The 16,595-nt window shown below is 35.2% G+C and overlaps 1 protein-coding gene across 1 annotated transcript; it reads left to right on the forward strand.

Annotated features, from left to right (window-relative positions):
* Positions 1–7,769: 7,769 nt before the first annotated feature.
* Positions 7,770–16,560, forward strand: LOC121216291 (cyclic nucleotide-gated ion channel 2). The gene is made up of 8 exons (XM_041091865.1): positions 7,770–8,301; positions 13,641–13,897; positions 13,981–14,196; positions 14,513–14,775; positions 15,083–15,194; positions 15,278–15,514; positions 15,680–15,766; positions 15,912–16,560. The coding sequence occupies exons 1-8, from the start codon at positions 7,881–7,883 to the stop codon at positions 16,404–16,406; spliced, it is 2,088 nt and encodes a 695-aa protein (XP_040947799.1). The 5' UTR covers positions 7,770–7,880; the 3' UTR covers positions 16,407–16,560.
* Positions 16,561–16,595: the final 35 nt, after the last annotated feature.

Below are 16,595 nucleotides of genomic sequence, written 5' to 3' on the forward strand. Positions count from 1 at the left end.
ACATTGTCATGTCATCCCATCACTAATAGTTAAATAAAAAATTTCAAATTTCCGAACTTTGGTGTTTAAATTGAAGTTAGATGACGAAATCAAATCTCACAAATATTTGAGTGATGAGATGTGCAATTTACCATTTTTTTCAATCATTACAACTACTTTATGAATGGTTTATTACAATTATTAGTAGTTTGTGTGCCTATTTTTTTTCCTATTTGCTTATTACCTTTGTTACACAGTTGATAGCAAGTTAATTTTGCGTGTTTAATGTATCTATCTATCTATCTTTTTTTTTTATAAATATTTTATTGGATTTACCTAAATTTTATCAACGATGTAATAATTAGAGTGTTAAAGTTTAAAAACAAACAAAATCGAGAAAAATTGGAACAAAAAGCAAGACAAAGAGCTGAATTGAAAATTACAAAATTATTTTTAGGCCGATAAAAACCAGATTTTTCGACTTAAACCCATATGTGCCATTAGAAGGCAAACATGAGTTGAAGAAAAGAAAAGTGGTAGTTTGTTGGTTTGAGTTTGGTATTGAGTAAGGTTGGAGTTGTCTGTCTATATAAATAATTCTATATTAGCCCATTTTGAGATTTTTCAACCACATTTAAAAAATTCATTGTTATTTTCAGAATAAATTAAACTTTTGTTTTTGGCTGGTTGAAACAGAGACTGTTCGTGATTTGAAGTAAAGAAGAAGATTTAAAAAAAAGAAAAAGTTAGGGGGTCATATATACATATAAAAGAAAAAGACCAATTTGTATATGGTGTTGACTAGGGGTGAGCATTCAATCGAATCGAATCGAATCGAGTCGAAAATTTTTGAGTTAATCGAGTTTTCGAATCTCATTTTATCATCCTAACTTTATTTGAAGTTTTCTCGAATCGAGTCGAGTGAGATGGAATTCGAATCGAATCAAATCGAATATATTTGTTCGAGTTAAACTTTAAAAAATAATTTTGGGTCATTGTAACCATTGTCACCCATCGTAATAAAATTTGTCCACATTAATCAAATTTTTTATTAACTTTCATCACTTTCTAATTTATTTATTAATTTTTTATATATTGGTTAGCTTCTTTGCTTGCTTAGTTGTTTCAATTATCTTCAGATTCTTGTCACTATGTATTTTAGAATTAAAAAATATATTAAATGTAAAAATATGATTTTTTAATAAAAGTTATTTTAAAAATAAAATGTGAAATTGATACCAATATAAAATTTTAACACGAATATTTTATGGCATAATTAATAATTCAATTTTAATATAAATATTCAATATGACTAAACAATTCAATAGTAAAAATAATATAAAATGTGAAATTTAATTTAATAATATAAATAGTATATATAAATAAAATTATTACTATTTATGTTTAGTGATTTTTTGGATAATTTTAATTTTTTATTTGAGAGTAAAGGGTGAGAAATAAAAGTTTAGGGGAAAAATAAAAAGTTTTGGGGAATAAAAGTTTGAGGGAAAGTAAATAGGGGGGAGTAAAATTTTGGAGGGAAAATATTAAAAAAAAAATTAGGGGGGGGATGGTTTGGGATATATGGGAGGTGGGATGGGAAGGGAATAAAAGTTTTAGGGGAAAAGTGGGAGGGAGTAAAAATTTTGGGGGAAAATAAAAGGTTTGAGGGTTTTTGGGAGTAAATTTTTGAGAAAAAATAAATGGGAGAGTAAAATTTTGGTGGGAAATGGATTTTGGGTAGATTGGGGGGTTGAGAGGGGAGGGGAGTAAAAGTTTTGGGGGGAAAGTGGGAATGAGTAAAAGTTTTGAGGGAAAAGCAAAAAGGTTTGGGAGTTTAGGGTAAAAATGTAAAATATTATAGTTTGATATTCGAATTATTCGAATGATTCGAGTTATTCGAATCGAAAACTCAACTCGATTCGAACTCGAAATTCGAAAAAAAAATTCGAGTTGATTCAAATAACTCGATTAACTCGAATAACTCGATTCGTTTAACTCGAAATTCGAATTTTTTTTCGATTTTTTCGAGTCGAATCGAGTTTTGCTCACCCCTAGTGTTGATGTAACATGAAAAGAGAGAGAATGAAATAATTGAAAAAAAGGAAAGCAACTGAAAAACAAAACCCAACATGATACATGTGAACCTTCTTATGCATGTGTGATCAATTCAAGTTCTCAAACGCTGCCTAATCCTAAGTCTACGGATTACCTGAAATGAATAAATAATTGGATGAGCTAGAAGCCTAGTGTGTGACTTGACCCAAAAACATAATAGATAGCAAAATAATTAATGCACAAATTCACATAATAGAGCAGATGCAGATGGTATGACATGTTTAACGATGCAAATTATCAAACAAAACAGATCCTATCCCCATCCGTTACACACTATCTCCGTTCCACCCAACACACCAAATAGGGTAATTAAAACTCATCCAACTCCCCACACCAAATAGTGATCATATGTTGCTATACAGAAATATGTAGTCAAGCTGCTAGATATTATGCAGAAATTCGCCATAATCATATCCCACCCCAACGCACATGAAGAAACATAATACATATTCAAATGTAATCAGAATAAACATGCTCTTATATGCTTAAGAGAAAGGAAACATGTTAACGATACACACAAATTACAAATCAAATCTACAATTTATATGACTAGCATGCTTTAAGAAAGGCAAACACATAAGAACAACAATTTTTCCAATTAACGCACCACATACACATAACATATCAGAATCTACAGAATCGCTGACCTTGGAACACATTTCGGAACATGACCTTAAATAAATTTACTCAAAATGGGCTCACAAGTCCGTATGGCCCACACGCCTTGTAACACCCCTAACTCGTCTTTGTCGCTGAAGTGAGCTAGATTCCCTTGGAGTTTGAGGAGGTCTGCTCCATTTGGTTTCCGTTTTGAGGGAGGTCGATCCATACAATAGCCTTTGTTAGTGGCTAGTTCTAGGGGTGAATAAGATGTTGAATAACTTGATTTTGACTACCATGAGATTCTTCAAACTTAGCTTCTGAAATGTTTGGGTTTATCTTAAGCTAAGAAAGTGAAGTTTTTGAAAGAAAATTTGAAGAAAATCTAGTCAAATTTTTGCAATTAGGGTTTCATGCGGAGGAAACTTGATTTCAAATGGGAGGCTCTTTGAAGAAGATAACTTTAGTAGTTACTTTAATAGAGAATATGGTGTTTTTGCTTATGTAACTTTAGTATTTACTTATTTTCTATTAAATATATGTAGTTTAGGTTTAGTTATTTGCTTTTTAAAATTTAATTTAGCATAAAAAAATTTTGTTGCTCTGTTTAGTTTTTCACATAATAATATATTATCCATAACTCTAGATACTATAATAATACGCAAATTGATAATTTAAGTATCACAATGGACATATTTTATAAAAGCACAAGTATCAGATGTGACATTATCCTAATATTTTATTAGTTAGATATAATAATAGGGATGAAAGAAGGGAGTAATACAATTCGAACTTGTACTGATAGGTGTCTGACAAAAAAATATAACTACTAATTCGTACAAATTAAGACCTTAATAACTTATTATATCTATGTACTAGGGTACATTCATGTTATCATTTATCATTTAAACATAAGGATAAAAAAAACATAAAATACCTCTTTAAAAATGAGGAAGATGTAAGTTGCAGTTCATCCTCACCATGGAAGTTGTAGGTGGATGAAACTTGAAGAGACTAATGAAAAGAAAAAGTGCTACTTTTTATAAACAACTTCTTACGAGCTAATTTAAGTTTATACGGTTAATGTTTTAACGAAGCAAGTATTATATTTTATATTCCATTTGAATGGATCATTGACGTACGTAAAATTTAACCATTTAATAAATATTAATATATCAATTTCTCTATAATTACAATTATATACAAAAATATATAAAATTATTTTAATTTTACCCTAAGTTTTGGTTTTCACTTAAGTTGAGGTTGGAAAAGACATTATTCATGATTTCTAATTGAGAAAATAGAAGGAAAGCTTAAAGAACAAGATTGGATGAAGATGAGAAAGAAAAAGTTGGGATAATTTTTGTGTTTTAGTGTGGAAGGTTCCTCCAGCTTACACTACCCTACAAATCCTTTGTTTGTTTGCGATGCGAATGATCCAAAAATCCATCAACCATGCATATTTGATTTCCTTTGGAAAATAATCTTTTAAGATTGAGTTTAAAAAGCATATAAAATATGGCTATCCACTCTCATATTTAATATATGGCTTCGAGACAGATCAAGTGGAGTTGGATGTTGACATTTTTTATTTTGGCTTCTATGTTTATATTGATCATCATAAACAAATGATTCTCGGGACGTGTTTTATCTCGTGCGCCAGATCATGATGATCAAATTTGGCTATCCTTATCTTTTAAGATTTTATCTTGTGGATTAAACTGATGAATATTGGTACATCATTATCGGCCTAGATTATTAGACAATTAAAAGGTATTTGGGTGAGTGGTTGTCACAAGTTGGGGTTCAATTACTTTTTGTGTAATAGTAAATTGGGCTTTAACCAATAGGTTATTAGACCAATTGTTGAATAAACTGTTTCACTAAAATTGTGTTAACAAATATAATGTGCTTATATCTCTCTTTACCTTCATTTTTTATTATCTTTGTTCACTGTCTTGTTTAAACTCATGTTTAGATATCAGATTGAACATCGGTTGAAGAAGAAGCAAACAAATTACTGTTCATATTAAGTTACCCGATACCATAATGCAATTTACACGGTAGGTGTAAAAAACATCAAGGATAGTACAGAGAATTGCTAAACATGGTGGGCTCAAGGAGTTCGAGTCACACTCAAGTAGAGTAAGGGTACTATGTTTGCTAGCTTGTCTTGCTCTTCTTTAAAATAAGGGGTATTTATAGATGGATGGGTTGAAGTGCCCCTTATCCATGATTATCTTCTTAATAGATCCAAACTAAGGTATGCTCCAAATATGGCCATTTTTTAATGAGCGTGAGGTTAGAAACATCAATAAAATTTAATCTTATATGATAACTGTGCTTGGTAACGTCTTGGTGAAGCTCCTTTCATGGGTGCATGGCGTGGGGCGCCTACGTGAGGGAGGTATCTAGGCAGGTGCATGCAGGGGTGGATAAAAGCTTGAGTATCCATTGTAGGTCTACAATGCATCAGAAGCTGAAGCATGGGAGGTTATTGATGGTCTTGATCAAGCATGGAAGTTAGGTGCTTGAAGGATTGTGCTCCAATTGGGGAATCAACTAGTTGTTGATTATTTGCACAGAACTGACAAAAAAGAGCTTCCAAATACAATAGTGAGATCTTTGTGGAGGATGTTAAGGAGGAATTGGGAAGTAAAAGTTGAACATGTTTACAGAGAAGGAACAATGTTGCTGATGAAATGGCAAAGTTTGCAATAGGGCTCCCATTTGGACTTCAAATTTTCTAGGGTTCTCCTTACGTAGTGTTGAAGGTCTTACGTGATGATGGTTGTAATATAGCTTGGCCTGGATCAATTACAGATTTAAATAGTATACAACCTATACATAGAAATGACCCCACCAGTTTGGGTTTTGATCAAACCACACTACCCTGTCCAAAAATCAAATTACCAAAAGTACCCCTATATTATTTTTTAATATTAATAAGATTTTAACTATTTTTATACATTTTAATAAGATATTTTTAATTTTATAATATACATTTTATTTAATCTTGTAAAAAAATAAAAACATATAAAATTATATAATATCTGGGGATATTTTGGATTAGAATATTATAATTTTAAATAAAATTAGATCCGTAGTAAGATGATTAATGTTATATGCATATAAATCAGATCAAGATAAACGTGAGATACATAAAGACCGAGAAAAATTCGAAGTAAACAAATAACCGTCCAATCACACCAGATTACAATCACTAAAGTCCAAAATTTTAAAAATTATCATTAAGCCTTTTAAAAATTAATTAGTGCGTTCAAAAATTTTTTGTCAATTCTCATTTGATTTTAAAATTTGTTTAAAGTTTTAATATGCCTATAAATTTTTTTAAAACATTGTCATTAAGTCTCCTAATTTTATTAAAAATTTTAGTTAGACCCCAAATTTTTATACCTAGATTTGCCACCAAAAGTCGAAATATTGGGAGTTTATATAGGTATGTAGTATCATATAGTATTATTTTTATGTTACATTATGTTTTAAAATAGACTACACTATCAGTTACTAAACTATAAGTAAATTTTTGTTTTGGTCACTTAACTAAAAAAAGTTACAATTTGGTCACTAATGTTTTCAAAATTGTTTTTTGATTACCCCTATTAAGTAACACTTAGTTGGTATAATAACAATTTTAATCTTCAGTTTTTTATACTTTCTTTCAATTTGACCTTAATTATATATAAAATGATAATTTTTTTTTGAAATTTAGGGTCTGTTTGATTGCCAGTAAAATATTTTCCGTAAAATGATTTCGGGAAAATGTTCTACTTTTCTATAAAATGATTTACTGGAAAATATTTTCTGGTGTTTGATTGAATCTGTGTAAAATATTTTCGGCTGTTTGGCAGATTTCCTGAAAATATTTTTCGAAAAAATTGTTTTTACATATATTGATATATATTAATAAATTTTTATATTTTAAATTATTTTTACATATATTGCAATGATTTATTTATAATAATACTCAATTATTAAGCTACAATATTAATCGTTATAAATTGAAAAAAATTAATATCAAATAAATTATTTGTAATTGTCTTAAAAAAACAAGTATTGGATAATTAAAAAAATAAGTTACTGGAAAATCGATAAACAGAAGCAATTTTCTACCGAAAATGAAGGAAGGAATGAATGAGGCGATAGAGAGGAGAGCACGGAAAATGTCTTACGGAAATTGAAAGGGTAAGACATTTTCCCTAAAATGTAACCCATTTTCCCTTGTTTTGGAGTTCATTTTCCAAATGGAAAATGTTTTCCGCCAATCAAACGCTGGAAAAGTTGGAAATGATTTTCCGGAAAATCAATTCCTTCAATCAAACAGACCCTTAAAAGTACAAAAAGTAAAAATAGATAAGATTTTCAAATATAGATAAAGTGAGAAAACGAGGGAAAATTTTTTTAAGCCCTCCAAATTCTCTCTCTAAATTATCTATATAGAAATATTCAATATCCATTATTTAAAAAAATAGAAAATAGAAAACATCAAGCAAATTTATTGGTTCTTTGGTTTTTTTAAATATTCTATTTCTTAACGTAACTATTTGTTTGGCTAAAAACATGTCATCCGATTTCACAAGCCTTTATACTATCAGTTGTAGATGTTCTTCAAGAGCATAGAACTCGGCTTAAAAATATTATTAATTTGGTTTTGAGAAAGCATTTAATGATCTATTTTTTCTATTTTTAATTTATTATTAAATTCTATTGAATGATAATTTTTTTATTTCTCATGCGTATTAGTTCTTCAACAACAACATGTTCAAGATACTATTTTTCGATAACTTTTTATATAGATTTTTTTGTTTTAAAATAACTTTTAACTTTTTTTTTATAATTTTTATATAGAATTAAGGTTAAATTGATAAAAAATATAAAATTTGATGATTAAAATTGTTATTATATCAATTAAAATAATATTGTTTTCTTTTTTAAAGAAAAGCACAATTTAACAGTTGGGTAACAGTAAATTTAAGTTAAATTAAGTTGGTATAATTAATCCTCTAATGATACCCTCTCACTCCACTTGTGTCATATCACAAATCCCTCCAAATAACTCCATCTTCCTTGCCTACCTCTCCTGTTCCTTTCCCTCTCTCCTTGTTTTCTTTTATCACCCTTCCTTTTCTTTCCTTTCTCTCCCATGGTTCCACCATCCCACCATGCCTTCTCTCTCCAATTTCTCCAGCTGGTGGACTGCACGTAGTCACCTTCAAATAACTCCGGCCGAGAGCTCTGATAATGGCAGCGGCGACATCAACGAAGACAACCTGATTCCCAACCCCATTGAATGCTACGCTTGCACTCAAGTGGGACTCCCAGTTTTCCACTCCACCAGCTGCGACCAAGCACACCCTCCGGAATGGGAAGCCTACGCCGGCTCTTCCCTCGTTCCCATTCACGCCCGAGTTTGCCTGCAGAAGAACTCGACTCAAGCAGCCACTCGGCAGCCTTCCGGTCCGTTCGGCGGACGACGAGGAGTGCTTGACCCGAGGAGCAAGCGGGTACAGAAATGGAACCGTTCAATCCTGCTGGCTCGTGCAATGGCCTTAGCCATTGATCCTCTCTTCTTTTATGCTGTATCTGTTGTTCCAATAGGGTCGGAAGCGTGTAAATTATTGTACTAAAAAATCACACAAAGTTCAATTCCCAGGGAAGAGAGGTGGATCACATGGATCTCTTAAATACCAAGTCTTTCCTTAGTCAGAATATCCCTTCTATAGTAATTTAATAGCACAATTAAATACTACTATTATACCCTCAAATATTGAAAGAAAAATAGGACAAGAAAGAACACAAGAGTTTTAACGAGGTTCGGTAAATTATACCTACGTCCTCGGGCACTAACACCAGATGATAACTTTACTATCTTCACAATATTACAAACAAATAGAATTCCTTGAGAATTCTCAAATGGGAGAAGAGAGAAAACTAAGAGAGAAAGATTGGTTGGGATGGTTGAAATGAGAAATGGTTAGGCCTATTTATAGTTGAGGTTCAGGGACTAACTTGCAAATGGCCTAAAAATTAGGGACCAAAATTGCAATTATACCATTCAACTTTAAACTCAACTTGCCAACCACTTTTTACTTTCTTCTTTCGGTGCCAATTGCACCTCCCACCATTTTTGACTTTTCAACAATCTCCACCTTGAAGATTTGATTAGGATAATCACATCTTCACACACTTCCTTCAACTCCCCAAATTTGATAAAGCTATCTTTTGTAGTGCCTCCAAATGCGCTCTCGAGCGTCATACACCTAAAGGTGCTCAAATTCTCAGGATGTTAATCAAGTTCAAACAATGATTAAACTTGATTGTTGTTACCACCTTGGTCATCATATCTGCGGGATTATCTGCTGTCGGAATCTTCTGAAGTAGAATTTTTCCTTTTTCAAAGACTTCCCGCACAAAGTGATATCTTACGTCGATATGCTTGGTTCTTGAATGATAGACTTGATTTTCGCTAAATGAATAGCACTCTGACTGTCACAATATAGACTAATGTGACTTTGAACAACTCCCAAGTCTTTCAATAATCCATTAAGCCAAATAGCCTCCTTAACAGCTTCTGTAACTGCCATATATTCTGCCTCTGTAGTAGACACAGCTACTGTAGACTGTAAGGTAGACTTCCAACTCACTGGGGCTTTCGCAAGAGTAAACAGATACCCCGTAGTTGAACGACGTTTATCTAAATCACTAGCAAAGTCGGAATCAACATATCCAACTACAAACTGACCAAGTGCTTCATCCTGTTCAAAAATTAAACCAACATCTACGGTTTTTCGAAGATACCGTAGAATCCATTTCACAGCTTGCCAATGTCCTTTTCCAGGATCATGCATATACCTGCTCACAACTCCAACAGCTTGTGAAATGTCAGGCCTCGTACACACCATCGCATACATCAAACTCCCAACTGCATTAGCATATGGGACTTTCGCCATATATTCTCTTTCTTCTTCAGTTTTCGAAGATAATTGAGCACTAAGTTTCAAATGAGAAGCAAGTGGGGTACTTACATGTTTTGTGTTTTCATTTACACCAAAACATTGTAATACCTTTTTCAGATATTGCTTCTGATTCAAACAAAGCTTGCCTCTCTGTCTATCTCTACTTATCTCCATGCCGAGAATCTTCTTGGCCTCACCTAGATCTTTCATCTCGAACTCTTGATTCAACTGAGCCTTCAGCTTATCTATCTCATTTTGGCTCTTCGAAGCGATTAACATATCATCAACACACAAGAGTAGATAAATGAAAGATCCGTCATGCAGCTTCTGCAAATACACACAATTGTCATATTTGCTTCTTGTGTACTTCTGCCTTCTCATAAAGCTATCAAATCGCTTGTACCACTGCCTCGGGGATTGCTTCAATCCATATAGCGATTTGTTAAGCTTACAAACCCAATTTCTACCACCAGCATCTGTGTATCCTTCTGGCTGAGTCATATAGATCTCCTCTTCTAACTCACCATGCAAGAAAGCCGTCTTAACATCAAGTTGAGCTAGCTCCAAATTCAACTGTGCTACCAATGCCAACAAAATTCTAATGGAGGAATGCTTCACAACAGGGGAAAATACATCATTGTAGTCAATTCCCTCCTTCTGAGCGTAGCCTTTAGCTGCCAATCTTGCCTTGTAGCGAATATCCTTCTTGCTAGGAGATCCATCTTTCTTTGCGAATACCCACTTGCATCCGATTGCCCTTTTACCTTTCGGTAATTGCGCCAACTCCCAAGTATTGTTCTTCCGGAGAGACTGCATTTCTTCATCCATGGCGCTTTTCCATTTATCACTTTCTAAGCTTTGCATTGCTTCTTGATAAGTGATAGGAATATCATCAACAACGGGAAGGGCGTAGGCCACCATATTAGTAAATCGAGCAGGTTTACGAATTTCTCTCCGTGGCCTTGCAACTGCAACTGGTTCTGGTGTACTTAGTGGTTCTTGGGTCAGAACCTCTTTAACCTCTAATTCCTCCATTGTGGCTGGAGAATTAGACTTATTAACTGGGCAAATCCCCATCTGCTCAAACTCCACCTGTTTTGGAGTACACTCCACCTGCTGTGGAGTATTGCTCGTCTGAATATCTTTATCTGCTACCTTTTTCAATGTGGCAGATTCATCAAAGGTAACATCTCTGCTACAGATCATTTTCTTTGTGCTTAAGCACCAAAGACGAAATCCCTTCACTCCAGAAGTGATTCCCATAAAGAGAGCTTTCTTTGCCCTCGGATCTAACTTTGACTCCTTCACATGGTAATATGCAGTGGATCCAAACACATGTAAGGAATCATAATCTGTAGCCGGTTTTCCAGACCATACCTCCATAGGAGTTTTTCTTTCTAATGCAGATGATGGCAAACGATTAACAAGATGGCCAGCGTATGTCACAGCCTCAGCCCAAAATTGCTTGCCCAACTCAGCATTGGACAACATACATCGAACTTTCTCCAGTAATGTTCGATTCATACGCTCTGCCACTCCATTCTGTTGTGGTGTATCCCTAACTGTGAAGTGTCGAACAATACCATACTCTTGGCACACATCGAAGAACGGATCACTTTTATATTCCCCTCCATTGTCCGTCCTAAGCCACTTGATTTTCTTGCCAGTCTGGTTTTCGATCATAGTTTTCCATTTAAGAAAAACTCCAAGCACTTCATCTTTAGTTTTCATGGTATACACCCAAACTCTTCTGGAAAAGTCATCAACAAAAGTAACAAAGTAGTGTTTTCCTCCCAACGAAGGTGTTTTGGAAGGCCCCCACACATCTGAGTGAATATATTCCAAAATACCTTTTGTATTATGGATAGCAGTGCCGAATTTCACTCTCTTTTGCTTTCCCAGAACACAGTGCTCACAAAATTTTAATTTGCAAGCCTTTGCACCTTTCAACAATCCTTGCTTTGCCAGAATTTGCAAGGATTTTTCGCTGGCATGTCCCAACTTCATATGCCACAACTGCATTGAGTCCAAGTCTTTGTTACCGGAAGCTGCAGCGACTGCTCTAATAACTGTACTACCTTGGTAGTAATACAAGTTATTTTTCCTGATGCCATTCAATATCACAAGTGCGCCAGATGTCACTTTCAAAATCCCATCTCTCATAGTAACAACTGAACCATTGGATTCCAAGGCTCCCAATGAGATGAGATTTTTCTTCAAACTGGGCACGTACCGAACATCAGTCAGAACTCTGGTTGATCCATCTTGATTCTTTAATTGGATTGAACCTATCCCAACAGTTTTACAGGCATTGTCATTGCCCATATAAACAACTCCTCCATTTAGTTCTACTAAATCAGAGAACCACTCCCGGTTAGGGACATATGATAGGTACAACCCGAATCCAATATCCACTCATCTGAATGGAACGACGATGATGATGCAACCAGTGATAGTTCAGAGTCACTAGTATCATGCTTTGCAACACAAGCATCTACAGCAGCTTTTCCCTTATTCTTCAGCTTTGGACAATTTTTCTTCCAGTGGCCTTTCTCATGACAAAAAGCACATTCATCTTTCCCGAGTCTGGACTTTGACTTTGATCTCCCCTTTTGAGTTTTCTTCCGAGTGTATGAACGACCTCGGACTACTAAAGCTTCTGTATCTCTGATTGAGTTTTTCTGTTTATCCTTCTTTCTCTGTTCATAACTGTATAAGGCCGCACAGACTTCGCTCAGAGATATATCACTCCTGCCATGAAGTAGAGTAGTTTCTAGGAACTCAAACTCCTCAGGAAGTGACCCCAACAGCATCAAAGCCAAATCTTCATCTTTGAATGTCTCATCCATATTCAGCAAATCAGTGACTAACTGATTAAATTTGGTGATGTGATCATTCATTGTGGTACTTGGGACGTATGTGAAGCGAAACAGTCTTTTCTTCAAGTGGAGCTTATTTTGACTGTTTTTCTTCAAAAATTTTTCTTCAAGTGCCACCCACAACTTATTTGCAGAAGTCTCCTTTGAAAAAGCATACCTCTGCTCTCGAGAAAGGCATGATCGAATTGTGCCACATGCCAACCGATTGATCGCCTTCCAATCTTTCTCCTGTACATCATCTGGTTTCTCTTCATCAATGGCAATGTCTAGACCCTGCTGAAAAAGGGCATCTAGAACCTCACTTTGCCATATACCAAAATGGCCCGTGCCATCAAAGATCTCCACGGCCAATCTTGCATTTGCAATTGTCGGTCTTGTCCACATGGACGATGTTGAAGCTCCTACATCGACCGTTTTCTCCATAATCTTTCAATATACCTAAGGAAATCTTTTCTGATGTGGAAGATCAGTTTAAACTGCAACCACAGAGCATACTACGATTAACCTTCGGCTCTTGATACCACTTGTTGTTCCAATAGGGTCGGAAGCGTGTAAATTATTGTACTAAAAAATCACACAAAGTTCAATTCCCAGGGAAGAGAGGTGGATCACATGGATCTCTTAAATACCAAGTCTTTCCTTAGTCAGAATATCCCTTCTATAGTAATTTAATAGCACAATTAAATACTACTATTATACCCTCAAATATTGAAAGAAAAATAGGACAAGAAAGAACACAAGAGTTTTAACGAGGTTCGGTAAATTATACCTACGTCCTCGGGCACTAACACCAGATGATAACTTTACTATCTTCACAATATTACAAACAAATAGAATTCCTTGAGAATTCTCAAATGGGAGAAGAGAGAAAACTAAGAGAGAAAGATTGGTTGGGATGGTTGAAATGAGAAATGGTTAGGCCTATTTATAGTTGAGGTTCAGGGACTAACTTGCAAATGGCCTAAAAAATTAGGGACCAAAATTGCAATTATACCATTCAACTTTAAACTCAACTTGCCAACCACTTTTTACTTTCTTCTTTCGGTGCCAATTGCACCTCCCACCATTTTTGACTTTTCAACAGTATCTATAGGCAGAGGTGAATGGCCTTGTTTGTACATGGATAGTGGGCTTGCCGTGACTGTTACCGTCCTTCGGACTTGTGTCGACGCTGTGCATTTGTTCCATATATGGCTTCAGTTCAGGTTGGTGTACGTGTCCAGGGAGTCCCTCGTCGTCGGTTGCGGGAAACTGGTGTGGGACGCTCGTGTCATTGCTTCTCATTATGTTCGTTCGCTTAAAGGTTTCTGGTTTGATGCCTTCGTGATTCTCCCAGTTCCTCAGGTATGTTTAATCTTAGGTGAAGCCACATTAACAACTGTAACATCATGATGGGACCGTAACATCCTTCTTGTGTTGTTTTGCAGGCAGTGTTCTGGTTAGTTTTACCAAAACTAATGAGGGAAGAGCACATCAGGCATATAATGAATATACTGTTCTTGAGTTTCTTGTTCCAATTCCTCCCAAAAGTTCACCACACCATTTGCTTGATGAGAAGGATGAAGAAGGTCACTGGTTATGTCTTTGGCACCATTTGGTGGGGTTTTGGCCTTAATCTCATTGCCTACTTCATAGCTTCTCATGTAAAGTCTTCCCTATAAACTTGATTTTCTTTTTGTTAGCTGATGGAAGATTGATTATTATGGATTTTGATAATATTTAAATTACGTTAATATTAATTTTCAAGTATCTGTTTTCTAAATTCGCTTCACTATTCTTGATAAAACAATTTAGATTATGTTACTCAAATTTATTACAAATAATAAATAGAATTAAAATTTCAAGAAATCATATAGATTCATATTAAAATATTAAAAAGAACATTGATATCCAATATGCTACCATCTCTTCCCCACAAAACTTTTACAAAGGTTTGGTTTGATTTTTGGCATAATGCAGGTTGCGGGAGGGTGTTGGTATGTGCTCACTATGCAGCGCATAACCTCGTGTCTCAGGCAACAATGTGCGAGAAATGAGCAGTGCGGAAAACTGTCTTTGTCTTGTGGCGGTGGCTCAACAAAAGTTAATGGAAAACCTTTGTGCTTAGACGTTAAAGGACCATTCAATTATGGGATTTATGAGTGGGCTCTTCCTGTTGTTTCTAGCAATTCTGTTGCTGTTAAGATCCTTTATCCCATATTTTGGGGCTTAATGACTCTCAGGTAAACCTGGGTTTCATCGTGCGAGACATATACCCACATCTGATACTTATATCTGGGTCCAAGTAACAGAAGTTTCAAATTTGTATCAGATATAGGTTCAAAGTCACTCACAAAATTGTAACTTCTAGTTCTATATCAGTGTGCTTAAACATCATATTTCAATTGGAGAAAAATCTTGGGGCAGGGTGTCCTAAAAGCCTGAATAACCATTCCATCGTTGGCTTTAAGTCTCAATCTTGGAAGTTCCACTCACAAGATTAATATCCATTCATCGGTATTTTCTCACACACCATGTTTCAATTCGCAGCACCTTTGGAAATATTCTAGAGCCAACGAGTAACTGGTTAGAAGTGATATTCAGTATATGCTTAGTGCTAGCTGGATTGCTGCTCTTCACTTTACTCATAGGGAACATCCAGGTAGGTGACTCAAACCTCACTCATTTACCCTATTTTCTATGGGAACATAACTTAAGTGACAGTGGGTTATTTTGATGATCAAGGTTTTCTTGCATGCTGTCATGGCGAAGAAGAGGCAAATGCAGCTGAGATGTCGAGACATGGAATGGTGGATGAAGCGTCGGCAGTTACCGTCATGTTTGAGACAAAGAGTTCGCCGTTTTGAACACCAGAAATGGGCCACTTTGGGAGGAGAAGATGAAATGGAATTGATCAAAGACTTGCCTGAAGGCCTTCGGCGGGACATTAAGCGTTATCTTTGCCTTGACCTCATCAAAAAGGTACAGAACACTAGAGATATTGACCCTCAACTTTAACAAAAGAAAAAAACACATGACCCTTAATTGAATCCATCAAATATACAAAGAAAATTTGGAGCAGAATGAGCATATGTTTATATCTTACGAGTCCCCGTATTCAATTGAATTGCAACTTCTTTCTGTCAGGTTCCTTTGTTCCACAACTTGGATGATCTTATTTTGGATAACATTTGTGACCGAGTTAAACCTCTTGTCTTCTCTAAAGATGAAAAGGTATAAGTTTACGAAATTCTTTTTTACTTGGAATCTTTATTTTCAATCATCTTCGACATACCAATGTCGGACACGCACTCGAATCTGATACTCTTACCCCAACGATACAAGGTTTGTTAAACATGTTGATTTCCTCATGAAATAGATATTTAGAGAAGGAGATCCGGTGCAAAGAATGGTATTTATAGTTCATGGACGCATTAAACGTACTCAAAGCTTCAGCAAAGGCATGGTTGCGACGAGTATAATCGAAGCAGGAGGCTTTATAGGTGATGAGCTGCTCTCATGGTGTCTTCGCCAATCATTTATCGACCGTCTTCCGGCCTCATCTGCGACATTCGTTAGCGTCGAATCGGTTGAAGCATTTGGTCTTGATTCGGACCATCTCCGATACATCACATATCATTTCAAGTACAAATTCGCCAGCGAGAGGCTTAAGAGAACAGCAAGATATTATTCATCAAATTGGCAAACATGGGCCGCTGTGAACATACAACTCGCCTGGCGGCGTTACCGAACGAGGGTTAAAGGTCCGAATCCGATTACTTCCAGGACAGAGCAGGGAAGCAGCAGAGACCATCAGCTGCTGCAATATGCTTCAATGTTCATGTCAATCAAATTACATGATCATCTGGAATAAAAAGAAAAAGAAAGCAGCCGTTGCTTAGTAAATTTTGTACTTTGATCAAATAAAACTCTTGGTTCTTCCAACATGGAAATCATGGGACATGGTACTCCACTAATGTTATGTTTTTACATGAAATATGGAATAAACTGGAAGATTCCAAAAGTAACAGGGAAGTCTTGTACTTAACGGTGGATTCCGTTT

This window comes from Gossypium hirsutum, chromosome D04 (genome assembly GCF_007990345.1).
Source record: "Gossypium hirsutum isolate 1008001.06 chromosome D04, Gossypium_hirsutum_v2.1, whole genome shotgun sequence".
Lineage (NCBI taxonomy): Eukaryota > Viridiplantae > Streptophyta > Magnoliopsida > Malvales > Malvaceae > Gossypium > Gossypium hirsutum.

Bases quoted from the DNA above. Each gene is read 5' to 3' on its own strand.
- LOC121216291 (XM_041091865.1), top strand. From the start codon at position 7,881: ATGCCTTCTCTCTCCAATTTCTCCAGCTGGTGGACTGCACGTAGTCAC. The intron at 14,197-14,512 runs GTAAAGTCTTCC...GGCATAATGCAG, and splicing joins CCTACTTCATAGCTTCTCAT to GTTGCGGGAGGGTGTTGGTA. The intron at 14,776-15,082 runs GTAAACCTGGGT...TTCAATTCGCAG, and splicing joins TGGGGCTTAATGACTCTCAG to CACCTTTGGAAATATTCTAG.